The sequence below is a fragment of the Canis aureus genome, chromosome 3, assembly GCF_053574225.1.
Source record: "Canis aureus isolate CA01 chromosome 3, VMU_Caureus_v.1.0, whole genome shotgun sequence".
Lineage (NCBI taxonomy): Eukaryota > Metazoa > Chordata > Mammalia > Carnivora > Canidae > Canis > Canis aureus.
Genome location: NC_135613.1, coordinates 12,466,193 through 12,491,873, shown reverse-complemented (window position 1 = coordinate 12,491,873; position 25,681 = coordinate 12,466,193). Strand labels below are relative to the sequence as shown.

At 37.4% G+C, this 25,681-nt stretch overlaps 1 protein-coding gene and 2 non-coding genes across 4 annotated transcripts in view; all 3 read left to right on the top strand.

Annotated features, from left to right (window-relative positions):
• The window catches only part of SF3B3 (splicing factor 3b subunit 3), a 53,126-nt gene that overhangs the window by 5,814 nt on the left and 21,631 nt on the right, over nucleotides 1–25,681 (top strand). For both annotated transcript variants that reach the window (XM_077889987.1, XM_077889995.1), the window contains exons 3-11: nucleotides 444–770; nucleotides 1,506–1,678; nucleotides 2,206–2,347; nucleotides 4,701–4,813; nucleotides 7,044–7,181; nucleotides 7,998–8,101; nucleotides 16,246–16,411; nucleotides 19,287–19,382; nucleotides 22,449–22,521. In XM_077889987.1, the coding sequence (XP_077746113.1) occupies nucleotides 444–770; nucleotides 1,506–1,678; nucleotides 2,206–2,347; nucleotides 4,701–4,813; nucleotides 7,044–7,181; nucleotides 7,998–8,101; nucleotides 16,246–16,411; nucleotides 19,287–19,382; nucleotides 22,449–22,521 (1,332 nt within the window). The remainder of the gene's footprint in view (nucleotides 1–443; nucleotides 771–1,505; nucleotides 1,679–2,205; nucleotides 2,348–4,700; nucleotides 4,814–7,043; nucleotides 7,182–7,997; nucleotides 8,102–16,245; nucleotides 16,412–19,286; nucleotides 19,383–22,448; nucleotides 22,522–25,681) is intronic.
• Nucleotides 1,075–1,154, top strand: LOC144311634 (small nucleolar RNA SNORD111). Its single transcript, XR_013377229.1, has one exon. It is a non-coding gene; the product is annotated as a small nucleolar RNA SNORD111 (small nucleolar RNA).
• On the top strand, nucleotides 6,684–6,768 carry LOC144311635 (small nucleolar RNA SNORD111). Its single transcript, XR_013377230.1, has one exon. It is a non-coding gene; the product is annotated as a small nucleolar RNA SNORD111 (small nucleolar RNA).

Sequence of the window (25,681 nt, the reverse complement as noted above, 5' to 3'; positions counted from 1 at the left end):
ACTTTAGAAGTAAATTATATATTTTACATAACAGCTTTAAAAGTTGTTTGAAATAATCCATCAAATTGCACAAAAAGTTAAAATGATTTTCTAGAACAATAGCCTTAAAGATGAGCTAGAAAGAGCCTTTGGAAATACTTAATTTTACGAAGCTAAACATTATATGTTAATACCATTTGTATACATCTCCTAATTATGCGGATTAATGACATTTTAGAAAAACTAAATGTTTTTTAAAGAACTATGTTGACCATTTTTAAAAGTTTTTTCTTTGATACCACTTTTGTTAAATCCTATCAATCGTGGGAATGAAATAGAATAAGAAAATTTAAAATACTGAGCCCCCGACTTACTTACATTTATTTTGAGGGGCATTTTGATCCATCCAGGTTATTTTTGACTAGTTCTGATTGTTCGTGATCTTTATTGTTTTGGTAATCTAGGAACCAAACAACAGGAAATTGTTGTTTCCCGTGGGAAGATACTGGAGCTGCTTCGCCCTGACCCCAACACTGGCAAAGTACATACTCTGCTAACTGTGGAAGTATTTGGTGTTATCAGATCACTCATGGCCTTTAGGCTAACGGGTGGCACCAAAGACTACATTGTGGTTGGCAGTGACTCAGGTCGGATAGTTATCCTGGAATACCAGCCATCTAAGAATATGTTTGAGAAAATTCACCAAGAAACCTTTGGCAAGAGTGGATGCCGCCGCATTGTTCCTGGACAGTTCTTAGCTGTGGATCCCAAAGGGCGAGCTGTTATGATTAGTGAGTAACTTGCTCTATTGAGTGTACTTCTGACTCTTACAGATGCTCAGTTTAGGGTAACAGTGCTGTGGTCTTGGCATTGTGCCAATAAATTCCTTACCTGGGTAAAGTTTGCACAATATTTGGATTAATGCCATGGTTTAAAGTTACTTTTCCTTTTAAAACAATGGGGAAAGTCGTCTTAACACACCTTTTCTATTGTCTGGTTGGATAAGGTGTTTTTTTTTTCATTTCTATATGTATAGCAGAAAGCCTACAATGAAATGATTTTATATAATTAGGCAGTGAATATGGTTGCTTTCATTAGCCTGAAGTGATGATTCACATTCATGTCTCTTCTCTGATAAATCTTTTGAAGGAAATTCTGTGTATCTGATCAGGCCTCTGGAAGGCAACTCTGGCAAGTGACAAAATCATTAGATCGAAGTTCAGAGAATAAAGCTGTCAATTTTACGAATTATTGTTTCCAGTATCATTAAATCTAGGGGATGCTGAAAAATTATGAAGAGTTAGTGGGATATTGAGATCCCTATTAGGAAATTCTGTTGTTTATTTTACTAATTCCAAGATCCTCTAAGTTAATACACTTGTAGAGTTAGTGCTGGATGTTAATGATTTTTTTTTTTTTTTTGGATGTTAATGATTTTAAAGAAATAATTGTGGTGTGACTCTGGCTGTTCTGTAAGTCCTTTTATCTTCTGGAAATTTTATTTGTTTTGTCTCTTTTATGTATAGGTGCCATTGAAAAACAGAAATTGGTATATATCTTGAACAGAGATGCTGCAGCCCGGCTTACCATTTCATCCCCTCTAGAGGCCCACAAAGCGAACACTTTAGTATATCATGTGGTCGGAGTAGATGTGGGATTTGAAAATCCAATGTTTGCTTGTCTGGAAATGGATTATGAGGTAATGGGGACTCATTGACTCCATCCTCTCTTTCTCTCACTCTCTCCCTCCCTCTCCCCCTACATCCCCTTTAGGTTTCTTCCATTCATCTCAGTGCTTTAATGATTGTTTTCTTCATTGTTGATGTCTTACAGCTTTTGTTTTCCAAATGTCTTACTAATAAGATTTTTTGGGATGTTTCACAGCTTACCTAACGATATAATAGCACTTTACCTTGATTTGAACAGTCATCCTAAAAACGGTATTTATGGGAAACAGCGGTTTGAAAAAGGAAGTGAAACTGTATGTGGGGTATTTTTTTGCAGGGAGATAGTGAAAGGTGAGGCATACCATTTTTGCCTTTACTGGATTGCAGTAGCCTTGAGTAGAGGGAACCCTAGTCCCCAAAATAGGGGACCCAGTTTCTTGTTCAAGTTCTGCCATTGTCTAGTAGTGTGAGCTTTGGTAAACTGTTGAGGACCTTTGCTTCCCCATTTGTAAAATGGAGGAATCCTGATGCCTTTTTTTGCTAATGTACTTCTCTATAGGAAGCAGACAATGATCCAACAGGGGAAGCAGCAGCTAATACCCAGCAGACGCTTACCTTCTATGAATTAGACCTTGGTTTAAATCATGTGGTCCGAAAGTACAGTGAACCTTTGGAGGAACATGGCAACTTTCTTATTACAGGTACTTTTTTTTCTCAGAGCTGTTTTGTATCTTTTTATTTGGCTCATTTTATATGCAAACCTAGGAGAGTTTACTTAATGGGATTTGGAAACTATAATCTATTTCTAGTAAGTCTAATAAGTATCTTGTCTGTTTGGTGAAGTTAGAAGTTCATGGAATGGTTGACTTTTATCTTATGATAGAGGCAAAGGAAGAAAGGATGGGGAAAGTACTCAGCTTGGAATATTGACTACTACTGAGTGCTCTGATATTTTTATTATAGATAGTCACTGTCATTAAGAAAATTAAAACAAATCTTTAAAAAGACAAATGAAATGGACAAATCAACAAGATAAAACTGTATTATGTCTGAATTTGAAAACTTAGGTGAAATAGGAATATTTTTGAAAATTGTTCCCAAATTGACTCTAAGAAATGAAGAACCTGAATAGACCAGCATCCATTAAAGAAATTGGAGCAGTAGTCAAAAATCTTTCCCAAAACATTTAAGGTCCAGAATTTTCAGGGACCTTAAATTTCTTTAGAGATTAGGAAAAAATTAAAGCTATCATACCACTTTATGAGCCTAATATAACTTAAGTATCAAAACTGAGAAAGATTAGTAACAAAAGGAATTCTGTATGCTAGTTTATGGTTATAAATAACAAAACCTGAAATCTTAGGAAATTGAAATCAACTTTAAATGATCATAGCTAAGTAAGATTTTTGTAGGAGTTCAGAGATGTTCACAGTTAGAAAATCAGTATCCGGGGCTCCTGCTTGGCTCAGTCATTGGAGTATGTGACTCTTGGATCTCGTTTTTTTTTTTTAAAGATTTTATTTATTTATCCATGAGAGACACGGGGGGGGGGGGGGGGGGGCGGGGGCGGGGAGGCAGAGACACAGGCAGAGGGAAGAACAGGCTCCATGCAGGGAGCCCGATGTGAGACTCATCCAATGACCCCGGGATCACGACCTGGGCGTGAAGGCAGGCGCTAAACCGCGGAGCCACCCAGGCTGCCCTGGATCTCAGGTTGTAAGTTCCAGTTCCACATTGAGTGTAGAGATTACTTAAAAATGGAAGTAAAATTTTTTTAAATTATTTTTTTAAGATTTTATTTATTCATGAGAGACAGAGAGAGAGGCAGAGACACAGGCAGAAGGGAGAAACAGGCTCCATGCAGGGAGACTGACGTGGGACTTGATCCCGGGTCTCTAGGATCAGGCCCTGGGCTGAAGGCAGCACTAAACCGCTGAGCCTACCTGGGCTGCCCTTAAAAATGGAATCTTAAAAAAAAAATCCGTATCAATTTTATTCATTATATAAAAAGACTAAAGGAAATGACTACTTGTACTCTAGGTTTCAGCAGGCATGGGGAAGACAGTGATCCTTTTTATGTGGAGTCATTTGTACTTCGATTGATGTCTAAAGTGAAATCTGTCTTTAGGAGGGAGGATTTTGGAGAATAAGATAGCACTTGTCTTTGAGTATTAAACCTTAGAAAGCAGCCATATATTAAACATTACACATTACATTACTTGCTGTAATATTACCTATATTTCATTGACAAGGGCTTCATTTGTTCAACATTTTGTTGTGTGCAAAGAAAGAATATGGTTCATTCAAAGAACTGGAAGCTGATTGTGATTGGATTGATAGACCTAACAGGCTGGGTAGAGGTTGTGGTGGGGAGGTAACTACTGAAAGATTTTGTTGTTACTCTTTTTGTTTCTGAAGGATTTTAAGCAGCGGAATAATAACTTGCTAAAGATGAACATTTTAGAAACATTACTTGCTTACATTTTGTTTAATTGAATAGAGGATAAGACTATAAGCCAGATTAGGAAGCTGTTTCACTAACCCAAAAGGTTGGCAGCATGAGCACTGCAAAGGAGTTAAAATCAATAGAGCTGTGAAGCGGGAGAGACTTGAGGAGTGACACCCAGGTTTTTGGTTTGGTCTGTTGGTTGATAGTCGTGTTCTTTGAGATGGAGGACCCAGGAGGTAGAACAGATTTGGGAAGGAACTTGAATTTGTTTATGAGTACAATGTATTTTTAAGCTGCTGTGGAATATCATTGTAAGAGTTTCCAATATGCAGTTGGGTTATAGGGCTAAAGATGAGAACTGAGTTTTGGGCTCGGAGCTAAACATTTTATTTTAGATGGATTCTCAGACATCTGGACAGGCTAAGAGCACCTGAACTGTGCCCATCCTTGTGTTATGCTAGTATCAGGGAAAAGAAATACTTTGAATGTTTCTCAGTCTCGGGCACTTAAACCTTCATTCAAATTGTGCTAAAAAGGAGAAGGAATTGAAAGATTAATTGTAAATCATGGTTATGTTAAATCATTGCTAAGTTTTTTTCTGATAGTTCCTGGAGGGTCAGATGGTCCAAGTGGAGTGCTAATCTGCTCTGAAAACTATATCACCTACAAGAACTTTGGTGACCAACCGGATATCCGCTGTCCAATTCCCAGGAGACGGGTAAAAATCTTTGCCATAAGGAAAGATATGGTGTTTGTGAAGTTTCTTTTTTTTTTTGTAATTACGATATAGTGTCTTAGTTTATTTGTTGTGAGGTTTTAGTTTCTTTGTAAATCTTTTTAATAAAGCTGGTATTTTAGTAAAAGCAAAATAAATTCTTTGAGAAAGGAAATTAAAAACAGTTTCCATTTTAGAAGAATCTCTGGATGATCAGTTTGAAATTCCTGCAAGTTGCTAGTTTGAAAAACCAGACATATTTATTGGAGGTATTTTCCATTGTTTGTCTTTTTCACCCCATTCCAACATACAGGAAATTTTAAAGAACAGAACAGTGAATTCCTGTTGGCGTTTTACATTCAGAAAAAAGATTGATGGGTGGCTCACCGGTTTAGCGCCTGCCTTTGGCCCAGGGTGCGATCCTGGAGTCCCGGATCGCGTCCCGTGTCAGGCTCCTGCAATGGAGCCTGCTTCTCCCTCCTCCTGTGTCTCTGCCTCTCTCTCTCTCTCTATCATGAATTTAAAAAAAAAAAAAAAAGATTGACCAATTTAATGTTTTACTGCATTTGGCTTTTTTTTCTTATGACATAGCTATATGCTTTTTTAGACAAACCGTTTGAATATAAGTTACAGTCATCACGACAGTTTAACTGTTCTTTCACTGTTTTACTGTTCTTTTTTGTTCTTTAGAATATTTTGTCTCACCTTTGCTTTTGGTCTTTTTTTTTTTAAAGATTTTTAAAAATTTATTTATTCATGAGAGACACACAGAGAGAGAGAGGCAGAGACACAGGCAGAGGGAGAATCAGGCTCCGTGCAGGGAGCCCGACGTGGGACTCGATCCTGGGTCTCCAGGATCACGCCCTGGGCTGCAGGTGGCGCTAAACCACTGAGCCACCGGGGCTGCCCTGCTTTTGGTCTTTTATTGACTTTTTTTTGAAGAGTCTAGGCTAATTGTCATGAAATTTGTCCCATCATGTTTTTCCTTATGATTATATCCATGTTAATTTTTTTTTTCATGTTAATATTTTTGATAGAATCATTACATAAGTGGTGACATATTTCCTATTTTATCACATTAGGAGCATATAATGTTGGGTTGACTTGTTGGTGATGTTAAATTAATCACTTATGTTAAAAGGTAGTGCCTGCCGGTGCTGCTTAATCATGAAGGTACCTTTTCCTTTTTATAATTGGTGTGGAAGGAGATGGTGAATTTTGAGATGGTAAATAATCTTTATCCAGCATCTTTTCACATAGTGCTTTTCCTCAGTTCAGTTACTACATTGGTGGTTGAAAATGGTATTTTATTGATTTTTTTAATTTTATTGATATTAATCTTAACAGTTTACTGTGGAGATTATTAAGCATATGCAAAAGTAGAATGTAATGAGCTGAGTATCCAGCTTCAGCTAATCTCATTTCATCTCTGCTCCTTCAGTCTCTCCTTTCACCCCTAGTTTTCTATCTTTTTAATATTAGTTTATAGGTCCTGGGGTTAAATCTTTTAGGTCTTACTTAGTTGAACTAATATGATAACCTGGGTAAGATTCCATAAATTTTAGAAAATTTGAGAAGGAATCTATTAAATAAATTCTTGGTAAAGTGTGTGGGAAGTAATTCGATTTGGTTGATCAGACATTTATTGAGCGCCTAACTGCCAGGCACTGTAGGTGGCTTTGGGACTACAGAAATGTATAAAACATGTTTTGCCCTTGAAGAGCTGAGTCAGTGAGAGAAATACAAAATGTTGGAAACATAAAACAAAAACCCAACATCATAGTCAAGAAACTCCCTTGGAGGAATCAAGGAAGTTGATATGGAAAAGGGCTAATGAAGGATAATTTGGATGGACGTGTAAGAGTTTTTTTCATAGTCTGAAACGATAACTTTCAATTTCATGTCTTTGACATTTTTCTCTAGAGAAAGTTTTTTGTCTTACTCATTTGATGAGAATGTACAGTGAAATTGTGGCTGTTTTTTTGTACATAGGCTTTGTCACATTTACAGTAGACAAGCATTTTTGGCCATTGTGTTTTATTTTTGGCTGACTAGCTGCTCTGGGTCAAAGCTTGTATAGAGAGGTGGCAGGTAAAAAAAAAAAAAAAAAGAGAGAGAGGTGGCAGGTACTTCTAGGCCTTGGGCAACATGTATATCCATATTGGTAAGGTGCTACATTCCCTAAATAAGAAGAACTCCTTTCTAAATTGTTGGTTCTGTGTTTGACTTCTAGAATGACCTGGATGACCCTGAAAGAGGAATGATTTTTGTTTGCTCTGCCACCCATAAGACCAAATCGATGTTCTTCTTTTTGGCCCAAACTGAGCAGGGCGATATTTTCAAGATCACTTTGGAGACAGATGAAGATATGGTAAGCAGACCATGGATAGAGAAGGAAAACATGAAAAAACACTTTTATTAGGTTTAGTCTGGTTTGATAAAATGTCCTATGGTATTCTGATTTTGATATATTTAAGTAGTCTTATTTCAAAAACTTAAGTGTACATTTAAGGTTCACAAAGTGGTTTTATAAACCATTTGTTCATTGAAACTACTCTGAGATAGGACAATTAATACTTCACAAGTTAATAAAATGGAAACAGTGCCTTAAAGAGTGGTTGTCTAAGGTGTTTAAAGCTTTTAAAATTTGGAACTAAAAAATAAAATAAAATTTGGAACTGGTATATCGAATGTAGATTTTCTCATTTGGTTAACAGATTTCTGGTCTAGTAGTCTCATGAATGAGACCGAGTAGTGCCTCTTCTAGTGAGTAACAAGAGAAGACTCTGCTTGTCTAATGAAAACTGGTAATGACACTGTTACTGTTTTTGTCCTATGGAGGAACTCTGAACAACTGAGTAATTTTTTAGATATCTATTTAGCTCAGGAGTTGGCAGAATTTTTTTTTGTGAAGGCCTAATAGTAAACATTTTCAGCTTTTATGGGCCATATAATCTCTGACTCAACTATACAGCTTTGCTGTTGTGGCACTGAAGTAGCTGTAGGAAGTATGTAAACATTAGGCATGGCTGATCTTGGGTCTTAGTTTGCTAACCCTGGGTTTAGATACTAAGGATGATATTTTATTTGCTATTCTGTTTATGCTGTCTATCTTAAAATACTGGCTACCTTCTGTGACCTAGCTTCACTTGGCCTACATGCTAGAATATTTTTCCCCCCCTTCCAGGTTACTGAGATCCGGCTCAAGTACTTTGATACTGTGCCTGTTGCTGCTGCCATGTGTGTGCTTAAAACAGGCTTCCTTTTTGTAGCATCAGAATTTGGAAACCAGTGAGTAATCCTTTTATTACCCTAGTTCACCCTGATTCCTATAAAAGTTGACAGGTGGAGATGTGGTTGTAAGGCCATAGAACTTTCCACAAGAATGTTACAGTTTTTTCAAAAGTTTTGCCCTCCTTGACCCTTTACATTTTATTGGTTATTTACCCTACGTCAGTAGCTTTGATCAGTACCTTCAGGTAGCTGCAACCTCAGTATTTCTGTTAATGACTAAGGGGCCAGTTCTAACAACTTGAGTGTAACATCTCAATTTTTATGGATAAAAAAACAGTTTCATTTGAGTGCTAAAGTCTTTTTACTTCTGTATCCCTTTTTCTGTGGTGCTAATCTAGATTAGTTCACTAATTTTCTTACTAAGTTTAATTGCTTTTCCTGTAAAATTTAACCTTTTTTAGGGACGCCTGAGTGGCTCAGCGGTTTAGCACCTGCCTTCAGCCCAGGGCATGTTCCTGGAGTCCCGGGATTGAGTCCCACATCAGACTCCCTACATGGAGCCTGCTTTTCCCTCTGCCTACGTCTCTTCCTCTCTCTCTGTGAATAAATAAATAAAATCCTAAAACAAAACAAAAAACAACTTAACCTATTATAGTCATCTCATTCAGCAGCCAAGACCTAACCTCGATGAATTCCTTTCCCTTAACCCTGTGTGCGTAGTCTAAACTCTAGCCTTGGATTTAAGACCAGTATCTAAGTTGCCAAATTACCGGAGACTGGGTCTTGCCTTTTTAGTTTAGGTCTTGCTTTTTTTAGTTCAGGATTTGCCGGTATCTGCTAAAGTCTGCACAGACCACTTAACTATTGCTGTTTCCTCATAATTAAAATGAAGTATTCTAGGAATCTTTGCCATTTCTGCCTTTTCTCAAACTATTCGTCATTTCTTAGACATGCCTGGTACTCATCCTCACTGACTTTATTCTAGCTGTTTATTATTCATTTTCCATATTTATACCTCTTTTGTCATGCTTTTCATGCTTAGTCTGTTTTTTAGTCCATTTCCAATTTTCCAGTTTTTTCTTAACAAGGAATTTTCATTGTAGAAAAGTTAGAAAGTGCAATGCAAGCAAAAATGTCACCTGCAGTCCTTCTACCTGGATATAATATTTTTGTGTAGCCTTCCTGTGTGTGTATATATTTAAACGTTTTTTTGTTTTTTAAGATAAACTTATTTATTCACGAGACACACAGACACAGAGAGGCAGAGACACAGGCAGAGGGAGAAGCAGGCTCCATGCCAGGAGACTCACCCTGGGCTGAAGGTGGCGCTAAACCACTGAGCCACCCAGGCTGCCCTATTTCAATGTTTTTACAGAAATGCCATGATGTGTGATAAATTTATTGTAGCTTGCTTTATTCACACAGCAATACATCATAAATCTCTATGTTAATAAATATAGACCTATAACTCAAACTTCTTTAGTAGCTAATCTTTTTTCCTCCACTTTTTTGTGGTTAAGATACATAAAATTTGCCATTTTAAACCATTTTTTAATATTCAGTTCAGTGGCATTAATTACCTTTATAGTGATGTGTTGCTATCTTTACAGATTTTTTCATCATCCCAAACAGAAACTTTATACCCATTAAGCAAGGACTCCCATTTCCCTCTCTTCTAGCTCTTGGTAACCTAAGTGAAGTCATACAGTATTTGCCTTTTTCTGTTTTGCTTATTTTACTTAGCATAGTATTTTCAGGGTTCCTCTATACTGGGTGTCAGCACTTCTTTCTGTCCCTGAATAATATCTTTTGTATGTATATACCACATTTTGTTTACCTGTTGATAGACACTTGGGTTGTTTAACACCTTTTGGTTATTGTGAATAATATTGCATTGAGCACTGGTATAGAAGTATCTTTCTGAGTCTCTGTTTTAATTGTTTTGGGTATATACCTAAGAGTGGAATTGCTGGGTCACATAATTCTGTTTAATTTTTTGAGGAACCACCAAATTTAGTAGTAGCTACATCATTTTACATTACTAGCAGCAATGCATGAAGGTTCCAATATGTACCAGTTGTTACTTTTCTCTTGATTATAGACAGTAGGTGTGAAATGGTATCTCTTTATTTTTTTATTTGTAAGACTTGTTTTTTATATATTCTGGATATTAATCCCTTACAGATACGTTGTTTACAAATAACTTCTCCCATTGTATAGCTTGTGTTTTCTTTTTTTTTTTTTTCATTTTTTTGATATTGTCCTTGATGTTTTAAAGTTTTAAAGTCTTTAATTTTGATGAAGTTCAGTTTATCCATTTTTGTTTTGTTACTTGTACTTTTGGTATTTATAGCTAAGTATCCACTGCCAAATCCAAGGTGATGAAAATTTACGTCTGTGTTTTCTTCTAAGTGTTTTATGATTTTAGTTCATGTTTAAGTTGTTCTATTTTTTTGAGTTAATTTTTTATATGGTGTGAGGTAGGAGTTCATGTTCATTTTTCATTCTTGTGAAAATCCAGTTGTCTCAAACAGCATTTGTGGAACGTAGTACCATTTTTAGCGACCATACAATATTCTGTTATATGGACCTGAGTTAATTTGTTTAAATAAGCTTTTATTTGTTTTTGGATAGACTTTGCTTTTTTTTTTTTTTAAAGATTTTATTTATTTATTCATGATAGTCACAGAGAGAGGGGGGGGGGGCAGAGACACAGGCAGAGAGAGAAGCAGGCTCCATGCATCGGAAGCCCGACGTGGGATTCGATCCCGGGTCTCCAGGATCGCACCCTGGGCCAAAGGCAGGCGCCAAACCGCTGTGCCACCCAGGGATCCCGACTTTGCTTTTTTTAAAAAATTGAAGTATAATTGACGCACAGTATTTTGTTAATTTCAAGTGTACAGCATAGCTATTTCACAAGTTCGTACATTATGTTATTTTTGCCACAAGTGTAGTTACGCTCTGTCACCATACGATGCTATTACAACATCATTGATTATGCTGTGTGTTAGACATCCATGATGATATAGTTACTGGATTAAAGAATATATACATTTTCAAAACTTTGAATTTTCCTGCTGAAGTTTGTGAGGATTTATACTCTTGCAGCAGTATGTATCCTATGATTTGTTACGTGTCAGCTCTAGGTATGTGCATGTTTTAAGGTTTGCTAATTTAGGGGGTTAAAAATTTATTAACTAAAGAGTTTGGACTTTGCACTTACTTGCCTACGAGTATATTCTCTGTTAATTGCTTACTCACATCTGCTTATTTTCTATGGTATTCTTTAGTAATGATCAGGGGTATTTTGGGGGAGGTGCTTTAACTTAGTGTAAACTCTGGAGTCACCCTGCCTGGTTGGGTTATTATCTTGGCTTTATGTTCTCTAGCATTATGTCCCAGTTTTCTCATTTTCCAAGGGAGATAATAATGATGTATATACTTCACTGGATTTTGTGGGTATTTAATAAGAATACAGATGGGTGGCACTATTACTTTGTGGTGTAAGCATTTAGTGAATATTGGTTGCCACCATTCTTGCTGTTTTACTCTGGCAATGTAGAAGGTCTTGGAAAATGAGTAAAAGAGTAAATAATAAAAAATCACCTGTAATCCTAGGAGTATTTCAGAATAGTCATACTAACACTTGTTGTATCTACTTCCAGTAGTTTTACTTTTTAGTTTTTCTATGTAAGAAGTGCATCATTCTGTAAAAAATTACTACTATTTTTTCAAATAAGCAGTGTATCTTAAAATTTTTTTTCTATCATAAATATTTTTCACTTAAAATTTTTATTACGGAAAGTTTTTAATAGGTACAGGAGAGAGAATAGTATAATTAATGAATCCATATGTGCACATCATTCAGCTTCAACAAAGACTAACCATGGTCAGTCTTGCTTTATTTATGCCCCACTGCTCCAAAATATAATTGAGAATACTAATTTCTGGGTGCCTGGGTGGCTCAGCAGTTAAGTTACCTGCCTTCAGCTCAGGTTGTGATCCCAGAGATTGGGAAGAGTCCTACATCAGGCTCCTGGCTTGGAGCTTGCTTCTCCCTCTGCCTGTGTCTCTGCCTCTCTCTCCCTGTCTCTCTCATGAATAAATAAATAAAATTAACAAAAAAAAATACTGATTTCTAATACTGATTTCTTGATATAATTAAATAGTATTCAAATTTCTTTGTCTCAACTTTTTATTATTTTAAGGATTTATTTATTTGAGAGAGTCTGCATGCATGCAAGGGAAGGGGTATAGGAAGTGGGAGAGTTTTTTTTTTTTCTTTAAGGTTTTATTTATTTATTCACGAGAGACACAGAGATAGAGGCAGAGACACAGGCAGAGAGAGAAGCAGACTTCATGCAGGGAGCCCGACGTGGGACTCGATCCTGGCTCTCCAGGTTCATACCCCGGGCTGAAGGCGGCGCTAAACCGCTGAGCCACCAGGGCTGCCCAGTGGGAGAGAGTCTTTTTTTTTTTTTTTTGGGGAGAGAGTCTTAAGCAGACTCTGCTGAGTGGGGAGTCTGGTACAGGGCTCAATCTCACCACCCTGAGATCATGACCTGAGTCAGATGCTTAATTGACTGTGCCACCTAGGTGCCCTATCTCAATATTTTTAAAGTTGATTTGTTTAGATCAGGATTTAGCAAGACTCCTACATTGCATTTGGTACATAGAAAACATTTTTAGTAGCTGCATATTTTATGTCCATGCCTCATGTTGATGGATATTTAGGTTGTACTTTTGCTGTCACAAATAGTGCTGTAGTGAATATTGTAGGTGTATCTTTTGTATTAGCTGAACGCAACCATCATTTAAATTCATAAGTGCAGGATGAAATTTTGATAAGGAATGCTATATTGTCCTCTGAAAACGTGACATCAGTTTACATTCCTACCAATAGTATATGAGAGACCTTTTTCTTCTTGGTACATGACAGAGTTAATAAGCTCTTAAAAACCACCGAGAAAAAGACTAGTAGTTCAAGAAAAACAGGGACAGAATTTGAATATGCCTTTACAGTGAAAGAAATGAGTGGTCTAAAAGTATAATATGTAGAAGTATTTCAAACTTATAATCAAAGGAATGCCAGTCACACTATGTGTCTTTTTTCGCCTAGCAGATTGGCAGATATTAAAACTTAGATAATTGTCCTGGTAAGACTATGGGTGGAAGCAGTAATTGCATACAAAAGGTATCTTTCTTGCTCATTACCTTATGCAAATAGTATGTTTGATAAGATTATACATTAATTTTATATTAAGTCTTATAAAATGATTTAGGAATAGGGACACCTGGTGGCTCAGCAGTTGAGCATCTGCCTTTGACTTGGGGCCTGATCCTGGGGTCCAGGATTGAGTCCCACAGCGGGCTCCTGCAGGGAGCCTGCTTCTCCCTCTGCCTGTGTCTCTGCCTCTCTCTCTCTCTCTCTCTCTCTGTCTCTCATGAACAAATAAATAAAATCTTTAAAAAAAATGATTTAGGAATAATACATTCATTCCTTCTGTTTTGGAGAATGATAGTGAAAATTTATCCAGCACTTGTCTGTATGTATCAGGCACTTTTCTAAATGTTTTTCTTATATTGTCTTGGCTTGAGTTCTCCTGCAAGCACAGCTTGAGACAAGGACTTGGATGCAGGTAGATTATTGGGGAGGAATTGCAAGAAGCAGGAGTTAGGGAGCAGTAGAAAGGAATAGGGAAAGAGGAAAAGCCAACATAAGGCTGTGACATGGAGATTCCTGCTGTCGGCAATAGGAACTTACTTCCATCAAGACCTGCTCCCAACAGCAGACTAGCAGAATGCCTCTGAGAATTGCCCACCTGAAGGTTAACAATATCTCTTCTCTCTTGGTTTGAGAATCACCTCTTGGAGCAGAGAATAGAAAGATTGCAGTATATAGGTGGATAATTGTCAGCGTGGGGTGGGTTTGAACTTGTGAGAAATTATCCATTGCTGCTAGAGTTGAAGTCTGGAACACTTTTATTTTTTATTTATTTATTTATTTTTAAAGATTTTATTTATTTATTCATGAGACACAGAGAGAGAGAGAGAGACATAGGCAGAGGGAGAAGCAGGCTCCATGCAGGGAGCTCGACACGGGACTCAATCCAGGGTTTCCAGGATCAGTCCCTAGGCTGAAGGCAGGTGCTCAGAGCCACCCTGGCGCTCCTGGAACACTTTTAAAAGGTGCTGATTTGGGGCATCAGAAACCTGTGCTAAGGGTATTAACTCAATTATAAAGCAACCTGTTTGTCACTTAGCATTTACTGTTCCAAGCACTGTTCCAAACCTGTGCTAAGGGTATTAACTCAATTATAAAGCAACCTGTTTATCAGTTAGCATTTACAGTCCCAAGCATTGTTTTAAGCACTGCAAATAACACGAATGCATATATAATATTCCCAGTGAAACAATGCCCTTATCCCCATTTACAGTTTAGAAAACTGGGTCACAAAAAAAAAAAAAAAAAAGAAAAGAAAAGAAAACTGGGTCACAGAGAAATTGTGAATTTATCAAAAATTTGATCACACACCTAAGTCCCAGACCCTTTGGTTCTAAAGTTCCTGTTCTGAAGCACTATACCATATTTATAGAAACTGTTTAATCCAGATTGGCCAAAGCAACCTTTCCTGTGATAGAGGTTGTGATGAGTCCAGCATCCTTTTGGTTATCTGGCAGTAGGTAGATGCTGGAAGTATCTTTGACAGGTGATCTTCATCATATGTGTATACACCTCTTGCCTGAGTAAGGGATTTATACTAATTAACTTTTTATACGTGTATCTTCTATTCTCCATGCTTTTGTACATTGTTCAAGGATAATGTTTACTTTTTTGTAATTTAGCATAAAGTCTTATTTGTTTACTAAAAGTGTTAAATGCTAAGGTTTATTTGGGAAACCTTTCTTGAATAGCTTATGTATTTCAGACGCTGACTTAGTCATATTAACCTGTTTCTAGAAAGCTACACTTAATGTTGTTAAAAGTGCTATGTATTAAAGGTCTTGGAATATTACTTATAGGGTAAACATGACCAGTGATTTGGTGTTTCTTTTTTAAATTGAGCTTCTTCCCAAAAGCTCCGTGCCTACTTAGCTTGTGATGGTATATTGTTACAGGTTATCTACTCTTCTTTTTTTTTTTAAAAGATTTTATTTATTTATTCATGAGAGACAGAGAGGAAGAGACACAGGCAGAGGGAGCATTCCCCCTGCGGGGAGCCTGATGAGGGACTCAATCCCAGATCCCCAGGATCATGCCCTGAGCCAAAGACAGATGCTTAACTGCTGAGCCACCCAGGTGTCCCTAGATTATCTACTCTTAAAGTTGCTTTATAAGATGAGTTTGTTGCTTATTACTTCTAATATGTTTGTTTTCTTTTGGGGAATGATACTGTAATCTCTGCATGCTATTATAAAGTGACCACCAGTTGTTTTCTGTTAGATTTGGCCTTGTTATTGGCTAGAATAGGAAATGGTAGTAGATTTTCTTTGGATTTCGTTTATGTATATTTCATTTTATTTGATACTGTTCCATGCCCTGTTCTAAGTATCCATTGAATTCTATGGGAAAGTGCTATTCATTTTTATAAATTGAGGCACAGTGAGGCAAAGGGATTAATAATATGCAGCTAGTTAAGGGGACAGAGCTGGGATTCAAACCTGGGCACTCTAGTGGAAGCCAGGTGCTTTTAACCACTGTGATGCTAAGGTTCTTCCTTTGTACCAATCTGAATCTAGTAGTCTTTTGTTTTTTTAGTAGTCTTTTTTGAGTAAGGTCTGTACCCAATGTGGGGCTTGAACTCAAAATCCCACATCAAGAGTCACATTCTCTACTGACTGACCGAGTCAGGTGCTCCCCGATTCAATAGTCTTAATTTCTTCATCCCATTCTTCTCTAGAGTTAAAAATCTTTTTTTTGTTTGTTTGTTTTTTATGATTTTATTTATTTATTCATGACAAAGAAAGAGGCAGAGACCTAGGCAGAGGCAGAAGCAGGCTCCATGCAGGGAGTTCGATGTGGGACTCTATCCTGGGACTCCAGGATCATGCTGTGAGCTCAACCGCTGAGCCACCCAGGCATCCTACATGTTAGAATTTTGATTAGATATTTGTAAAGTGCTCTATGAGCACTATGTCTGTAGCATGCATTATCTATAGACAGAAGGTGTGTAATTAAATTCTTCTCTGCTTTTTCCCAGTTACTTGTATCAAATAGCACATCTTGGAGATGACGACGAAGAACCTGAATTTTCGTCTGCCATGCCTCTGGAAGAAGGAGACACATTTTTCTTCCAGCCAAGACCACTCAAAAACCTTGTGCTAGTTGATGAATTGGACAGCCTCTCTCCCATTTTATTTTGCCAGGTGTGGGTCTTTCCAGTTACTTCCACAATGAACAGTGTCTGCCAAATGTTTTTGAATCTGAATGAGTTTAAAGCTGTAATTCCAGTTAGCTTTAACTGAGAGGTTCGTTAGCATATCTGTAGAATCAACAGAATGTAAAGGTGAAGCAATTAAAGGTGGAAGTTGGGTAACTAAAAACCATTACATCAATTCTTAGGGGTTTTTTTTGTTGTTGTTAATTCTATAACTCATGTTCAATATAAAAGTTCTAAACTGTGTAAAAGGTGACTGGTAAAATTCCTGCCCAATCTTATTTTCAACTTCCTATCCACTGAGGATGCTGTTATTAACAATTTATGATTGCTTCTAGGTATTTTCCCTGCATCCATCAGTGCACACGTGTGTGTGTTTGTGTTATATATTTCTTTTTATTATTTTTTAACAATAATAAAAGGAGGAGGGGGTGGGAAGAGAGAGAATCTCAAGCCGACTCCAGGCCCAGTGCAGTGGTTGATCTCAGGATCCTGAGATCATAACCTAAGCCTGAGCTGAAGTAGAGTCTGAACTTAATCTACTGATTAAGCTACCAGCCAGGTGCTCTGCCTCTTTTCTTTCTTTCTTTTCTTTCTTTCTTTTTTCTTTTTCTTTTCTTTTTTCTTTTTAAGATTTTTTTTATTCATGAGAGACAGAGAGAGGCAGAAACACAGGCAGAGGGAGAAGCAGGCTCCGTGCAGGGAATCTGATGTGGGATTCTATCTTGGGACTCCAGGATCACGCTCTGGGCCGAAGGCAGATGCAGGCTGCAGATGCAGGGCAATGCAGGGTGCTAAACCACTGAGCCACCCAGGGATCCCCTGCCCCTTTCTTTTTAATGTAAATAGGCTCATATACTTCTCAGTGTTTTGAAATTGACCTTTTAGCACCTAATAGTTTAAGAATATTAATAATCAATACCTATGTCTATCTTATTTTAATACTGAGTTTCTTAAAATATTCCAGAGACATTGGGATCAGTCACTAATAGAACTTTTAAAAATACATCCTCAGGGAGGAACTAAAGGTGGCCAGGAAGGGGGACTGTGTCCCTATTGCTGGTGCTTAATTGTAGCAGAAATTTTGCCATGCCTTTGTATCCTGGATTGCTGGGTTTATTTATTTTTATTTTTTTTTTTTTTTAATTTTTATTTATTTATGATAGTCACACAGAGAGAGCGAGAGAGGCAGAGACACAGGCAGAGGGAGAAACAGGCTCCATGCACCGGGAGCCCGATGTGGGATTCGATCCTGGGTCTCCAGGATCACGCCCTGGGCCCAAAGGCAGGCACTAAACCGCTGCGCCACCCAGGGATCCCCCCGGATTGCTGGGTTTAAATGACCATTAGGTGCCCCCATACCCTGTCTAGTTGACCACACTTCTAATTGAGAGAGGTTTGTTGTTTACTGTGTTCTGAGGAACAAGTCAGCATTCAGGCACTATTCGTGGTAAAATTAACTATTCTGAAATTATCTGCTTGCTTTTTCTTTTTTTTTTTTTTTTTTTTTTTGCCTTTTTGCTTGCTTTCTCTTTGAGAAAAGATTAACCCCATGGTAATAAAAAATACTAAGTAATTCCTAAGTAGATTTTTAGTGATTTTCCCCCCCCCTTCATTGAAATTTGAAGAAATAATTGTTTGTAGATAGAGAATAAAATTATTATAAAGTTTACGTATCTATAGCAGGGCTAAGCATTTTTTTTTGTGCCACGTATGCTGTTACCAGCTTGGTGGGGCAACTGTATTTCTTTTCTGAATAATATTTTTACTTATTTATTAAATTTATTTATTTATTTATAAAGCATGTGTGAATGCGCATGTGAACAGAGAGAGGGCCTGGAGAGGGAGGGAGAATCTTAAGCAGACTCTGAATAGTGCAGAGCCAGACAGGGGGCTCAGTCTCATAACCTGAGATCATGACCTGAACTGAAATCAGGAGTCAGATGCTTAACCAACTGAGCCTCCCTGGTTGGTGCTTCTGAATATTTTTAAGTGAATGTAGTAATAAACGTAAGCTAGCCAAGATAGCAAAATATTTGTAAGTTGTGAAAAAGTAATGTATGTGTTTATCAAGGCTTTAAATAACAAGATGATGCATTTGAAATAGATGAGTTAATTTTTTTAAAGAAGAGATCAGCGTGAAGGCAGTATGCACTCAACACATTTGTCCATATTACAGTGAACTGTATAGCCTTAATAGATCGTCAAGAATTTTCACTTGAACTGACCTGTTTGACAAAACTGCAGTATGGATGATTGGTCTCATTATATATTGACCAACAAATGTACTGGAAATGGAAAGCAGCTAGATGTCTGGAATACCAACACGAAAGTGCATGGCTTCCCCATCTGGTGGCTGAACAATCAGGTGCAGTTACCCAGTAGTTGGTCAGCTACATCATAGGAATATGTAGATAGGGCAACTTTGATAATGTGTAGTCTAACAGATCTAATGAAGGTAATTTTGAAGCAGTGATGAGAGGAATAATTAGAAGTATGTAATATGAATAAATGTGATTTTTATTTGTGACAGTTCCTGATACTGGTAATATTAGAGTATTTGTTTTTAGTTGAAAGGAAATACTAAATTTTAGTTTGAGGTTATATAATACTCATTTTACTAACTGTAAAAAAAAGTACTCTGCTCCCTGAAGAACTGGTATAAACCATTTTTGTTAGTAGAACTTGTTGCTTCAAACTGGTTTGCCTTTTGGAACATGAGGGTTTTTTCCCTTGCTACCAGGGTTGGTAGCCACTATATAAGCTTAATAAACTAAAAAGTACTTTGTCTCCTGAGAATAATCAGGGTTGGGTGGGAAAACTTGGTACAAGTAGACATTTTTTTTGCATTTTTGTCTGTGCAGATAGCTGATCTGGCCAATGAAGACACACCACAGCTCTATGTGGCCTGTGGTAGAGGACCACGATCATCTCTGAGAGTCCTAAGGCATGGACTTGAGGTAAAGCTGGGCATTTTTAGATCATCTGCAGGGTTTGGAGAGAAGCATTGAAAAAGCAGCTTATGACTCTTCCAATGACATCAATGATGTATTTAATGTTTCTATGAAAGGAAAAAAGTGTTTTTTTCCCTCTATTTCCATAACAGAGTTTAAATTTCTTGTCCTTTAATATATTAGGCACATTTTTAAAAATAGACAAATGTGGTTAAAAGGGAAAATAATCCCTACTGGCTGGCTCCGGGCTCACCAGCCAACTTGGAGGAAATCTGCATGGAGCATTTTATTCCATTTTCTTCTAGTCTTGGGTCTGTATTCAAAGTATTTATGTGTTGACTGTATTAATACTATGTATATTTGTATCTTATTAAGTTTATTCCTTATATGTTCTCTTAAGTTGTATTTTTTTTTAAGAGCTTCTTATTCATTTGAGAGAGCAAGTGAGTTTCAGCAAGGGGAGGGACAGAGGGAGAAAGAGAAGTAGACTTCCCTCCCACTGGAGCAGGGAGCTGGACTTGGGGTTGATCCCAGGACCCTAGGACCGTGACTTGAGCTGGAGGCAGACGCTTAACTGACTGAGCCACCAAGGCGGCCAAAGTTACATTATTTTTAATGTTTCTGCAATATTCCATTATAGTGGATGGATCATAATTAATAAATCCTTTATTGTTGGATCTTTTAGGTGATATGGACACTCAGTGCCATATTCTCTTCTCACTTGGTTCTGAGAGGGTTGATGCTTTTTAGCAAGTTCCCTGGAGTTGATTTTAAGAACAAATTAAAGTTTCCTATGGCAGTTTGCTCTAGAGTTGGAGGTTAGCAGACTGTATAAGCTCTCAGTGGCCCACTGTCTTTGTAAATCTTTATTGGAACACAGCCAACATGATTGACCTTAGTTTTGAATTCTGGCTCTACTGCTAAATAGCTATTAGTAAGCTTTTGTTTCTCCTGTTTTATAAAGTGAGCTTAATAATGGTACCTGCTTTAAAGATTGTTGTGTGGGGACACCTGGGTGGTTCAGTGGTTGAGTGTCTGCGTTTGGGTCGTGATCCCAGAGTTCCAGAATCTGGTCCTGCATCAGGCTCCTCATGGGGAGCCTGCTTCTCCTTCTGCCTGTGTCTCTGCTTCTCTGTGTCTCATGAATAAATAAATAAAATCTTTAAAAAAAAGAAAAAGATTGTTGTGAAATTTTTTTTAAGATTTTAATTTATTCATGAGAGACAAGAGGCAGAGAGACATAGGTAGAGGGAGAAACAAGCTCCCCATGGGGAGCCTGACATGTTGTGAATTAAATGAGATAATGCAAATGAATCATTTAGATCAAGGTCTGACATACAGTATCTGTTCAGTTTATGCTAGCTATTAATACTGCCGTTTTAGGAAATTTGAAAGTTATTTGGTTCTGCCAAAACACTCATAAAGCCACTGAATTTTTTTTTTTAAGCCACTGAATTTTTAATGACTTGAACCCAATTTAGATAAATAGTTCCCAATTAGTTACTGCTCAGTGGATCCCATTCAGCATTTGACAAAAGCTCATATTCACTACCAAAAGTGCATAGATGCATTAACAGAAAATTTTGTGTACTGTGTAAGAGATAAAAGACCCAATTAAGAATGATTGTTTTTGAGACCCCCTCCCACTTTTTCCAGCTCTACAAAAGATCTGTTATACAGAAAAATATTTTTAAACTGTTAAACATTACTTTGTTCCTGTATATCTAGTTGTTGAACCTTGTTGTTTAGCTAGATTATGGTCTCATTTGAGCAGGGTTACTGTCACATAGTACATTTGGTGTAGAGTATAGCATTCTTAAACACTTATATTATTATTGGTGATGAAATTTTCCACAATTTTCCTGTACCATAATCAAGTATTCCTATTATTTTATCAGTAAAGTAAAAAAAAAAAAAAAAAAGTAATATCTTTAATGGATATACATGATTTCTGTCTATAAAATGTGGTTAATGGTATATAGTATATCAAGCAAATTGTTTTTGGTTGTTTAAAAATAGTAACATTTTTATATATTTGAATGGCTTTATGTTTACAGAAAAATATGGGATAGTACAGAGTAAATGTGTAACCTACATCTAGTTTTCCCCTCTAGATCATTTTTAGTTCATCTTAAATATTTCATTTTCTCTTCTGTTTGAGAACCCATAAGATATTCAGAGGATTCTTGACTCTAACTTTAAGGATCATAAAATCTAGTAAGAAGGACAGAATAATTCCTGGAATCACTTTTTAGATGAATGTCTTAAGAGGGGGTAATTGGTATTTCTGTGAGAGCTTATAGGAGGGGGAGTGGACTGTCTTACAAGAGGTTAAGAGAAGATTTTTCCTAAAGGGTATGACATTTTAATTGATCCTTGAAGAGAGATGGGATTTGGCCTTAAGGGAGCTAGGGAAGAAATGGGATGCTAATATAAATGGCCTAATTCCTTCCATGTGCTCTCTTTTTGAGGAGAATGCAGTCATGCCACACCAAAAGAAAGCATATGGTTTTTGCTGCAACAACTATCCTCTTAAATATTCTATCACCTTCTGCAAAAGTTTGTTATGGGGATTGCCAATATATCCAAGCCTTTTCGGTTCTTACGTTCTTCTTTTAAGTTTTTAAATTTTAATTTTTTGTGTTTTTTTGAGAAAATGATTCTGTTCTTTTAAAGATTAAAAAATTTTTAGGGGATCCCTGGGTGGCTCAGCGGTTAAATGCCTGCCTTCAGCCCAGGGCGTGATCCTGGGGTCCTGGGATCGAGTCCCACATCAGGCTCCCTGCATGGAGCCTGCTTCTCCCTCTGCCTGTGTCCCTGCCTCTCTCTCTCTCATGAATACATAAATAAAATACTTAAAAAAATAAAAATTTTATGTAATCTCTACAGCCCAACATGAGGCTCAAACTTAAGCCTCGAGATCAAGTCACATGTTCTATTGACTCAGCCAGCCCAGTGCCCATTCTTTTAATCCAGCATGCAGAGTGAGCATTGCCGTATTGGAATCTTATTATCTAGTGGGTTGTAAGCAAGGAGCTAAGTTGGATCTGTGGTTGTCTACTCTCCTGTCAGGTATCAGAAATGGCTGTGTCTGAGTTACCCGGTAACCCCAATGCTGTCTGGACAGTGCGTCGGCACATCGAAGGTAAGCATCCCTTTCCCAATGGTCCAAGTGCGGGTCTGGGTGACACTGACAGTAGAAGGCTTAGAAGGATGCATTCATAATATTTCTATATTGCTTCATCTAGCAATATACTAGAAACATTTTCTGGCCTGACACCATGTTTATCAGTCTTTCTGAATCAGGGTGCCTTCACCTTTGTATGCATGAGTAAGGGGACTATAATCTTTAGGATTCTGGTTCCATCTGTGGAAGAGATGTGGTATGAGGGAAAGTTCTTGCTTCATATTTCTTCAGTGTTTTTCTCCTTTTGTGTTGAAACCACAGTGAAGTTAAAGGTGTTATTTTAGGTATTAAGAGATTTGACTTAATTTATTAATTAGTCCTGCTCAGTGGATATAGTGTGCTTTAAGAATGTTTAGATTAAGATTGAATGAAATCAGAATTTTAGAGCGGGTAGAAAAGAAGGGATGGAGTAAATAGTCTGAGCTCCTGGATAAAAATGGTTAACTTCATCCTAAAATTTTGAAATGTATGAGAAAATCCATGATAGTGCAGGAAAGTCTTGAGTCAATTGAATGAGAAATGAAACTTAATTCTCATTTTCCCTTGGATTCTTTGGGGGTGTAGGTCATTTCTATTCCTAGACTTCATCTTCCTCTTGTTCCCTCAGGAATGTGGGCCTGGTGAGTAAGATCACTCTGGCCAGCATACAAAACTTTTTCAAGAAGACAGCTGGAAATCTTCCTAATATTTTGATGTCCTGATATTTTGATGTTCTGATGTTTGATATTCTGGGAGCTGGGAAATGTGTAGGAGGGGAAATCTCTTCCTTTTAGTAGAATGCACATTGTGGTAGATTTTGTTTTCATGTGGGCATTTGAACCCGAGTTGAGTAGAAAGAAAAAAAAAAGCAAATAGGAAATTAGTAGAATCAGTTTTGCTGAGAAGATAAGTGTTAGATGATTGATTTTTGAAAGATTTCCCCATTTTGTGTAATGTCTTCATATAGAAACTGCTCAGTATTGATGTTCACCTTTAGCTTTGTGGCTGGTTGATATTACAGTTCTTGATGAAAACATTGCCTAGACTTTGAGTTTTTTGAGCCTTTGTAATAAAACCTAGTATTCCTCCTTCTTGTGTTTTTGTTTCATTTTCTACTTTTTAAAATTTACTACAACATAAGTTTAGATTTACAGGAAAGTTACCCCTCATTTTTATGATAAAGGCAGAAAAATCACACACGTTGTCTTTTCCAAGATAGCAAATCGAGATAATAGAGGCTGAAAGCCCAGTCTCTGAACTTCCAATCCAGTGTTCTTTTGACTAATCCTGCAGTGGGTCTTGATGGTTCTATACTCTTATCCTGTAGTCTTTCAAGTGTCTACCTTGTACTTGAGTAATTAAGATAGGATCTTTACTCTTAGGGCACTTGCCATCTAAAAAAGAAGACAAGTATACAAAACTACTATGTGTTCTGATTTAATGAAGGCACACAGGCATGTTGCTGGGGCAGATTAGAGGACAGGGAATGGGCATATGTTGGAGAATCAGAAAAGTTTTTTTGGACAGTGCTTGATAAGTTAGTGATAAGCAGTATGTTGCATGATGGAACTTGAAGCTGAAAAGTTTTCTTCTCTAAATACCAAAATCTAGGAAAAGACTACATCCTAATAAATTTTAGTTCTTTAGAAACTATAATTTGGGTGATCACCCACAGAAACAGATTAGATCCTCTCTGTTCATTCTTTCCAGATACTCCCAAGTTTCTGTTGAGTGAATAGCCCACATGTCCACACATGCTGTAGTCTTGCAGGCAACTACTAACCTTGGCTGGTACGTGGTGATGCACACTACCAATACCAAGCCTTTTTTTCTCTTCCACAGGTGGCTGGTGAAGGTGCTGATCACCACAGGTGTGTACGTACTGCTAGGGTCTACCATGGGGTCTTATAGTTTACCCAGGGAGAGGGATCTGCACAAAGTATTAAGACTGCCCTGATGGCATCTCTCAGAGGGTAATTTTGCAGTTGGCTGTCCTGCATTATAGTGATGCACACCCATCTGCTTGTATATTATGTGGTCTGAAGCAGGAATCAGCTTCCCTTATTTTTTTCCCTTAGTGGAAAATATGACTAATTTGTCTTTCACTAAGCTGAAAGAACCTGTAGCTAGGAAAACCTTAACTCCATATTCTCCTATGGAGTTTTGTATGTTCCAGTTGTTCTGACTCAAGCCCTGGAGAAAGCCACCTTTTTTGGGGGTATAATCAGGACTGCTGAAGCAAGACAGGCACCAAGTAGCCTGAGTATAAAGTGAGAATGAGATACTGGAAGCTAAGTCATCCATATCGTCACTCACTTTACCTTTTGGCATGAGCTGTTGAGCTACAGATACTAAGGCACAGGAAAGAAGAATAAAGCATTCCCTCCCCTGGGCTGCTTCAGCAGTGCTCAGATAGGAGTCCTATTTAAATGAAACAAAGATGCATTCTCATACCATAATAGATTCTTCACTGAGGTATGAACTAATATTCTTTTATATGAAACTTTTAACTTATGGAAAAAGGCAAGGTGGATATTAATGGTCATTTACCTTGATTTCATTCTGAACTCCAACTTTAAACCTATGACTACCCTAGGACATGAGCAACTAGCCTACTATAGGTCCTCCTGGCTGGAGAATGGAAAAGGGGAGAAGTTACAGTATGCTTAGTGTTTACAGGGTAATGGATGTTGTGAGGAAATGTGTGATGTAGAAGTAGCTCTACTACTTGTTGAATTGCTCAGTGAATGTAAGACCCTATTTAAGTTCACTGAGCATCTCTTTATATCTGAGCAGTCTGGGGCCTTGGGTCAAAGGGAAGACAAACACCTGGGCAGCCCAGCTTCCTCCCTCTCTTCCTTCTCTTGCATGTTTGTTAAAATTTGCATGGTCTCTTTGTTGGAAGTTCCTCCTTTTCCCCTTGACTAAAGGAAGAGACCAGAAATCTGGACCAGTTAAAAGTCCTTTGTTTGGCTTTAATTTGCTCTGGCACTGCTTTAAGGATATTAGGTTTCAGTAATGAGATAGTGGGAAAGGACATAATATTCATACAGTGTTAAAATTAAGCAATTCCTGTTATTTTTACACACTACAAATTTTCAGTTCAAAAACAGCTGGAGTAAAGCTTCCATGTTTGGTG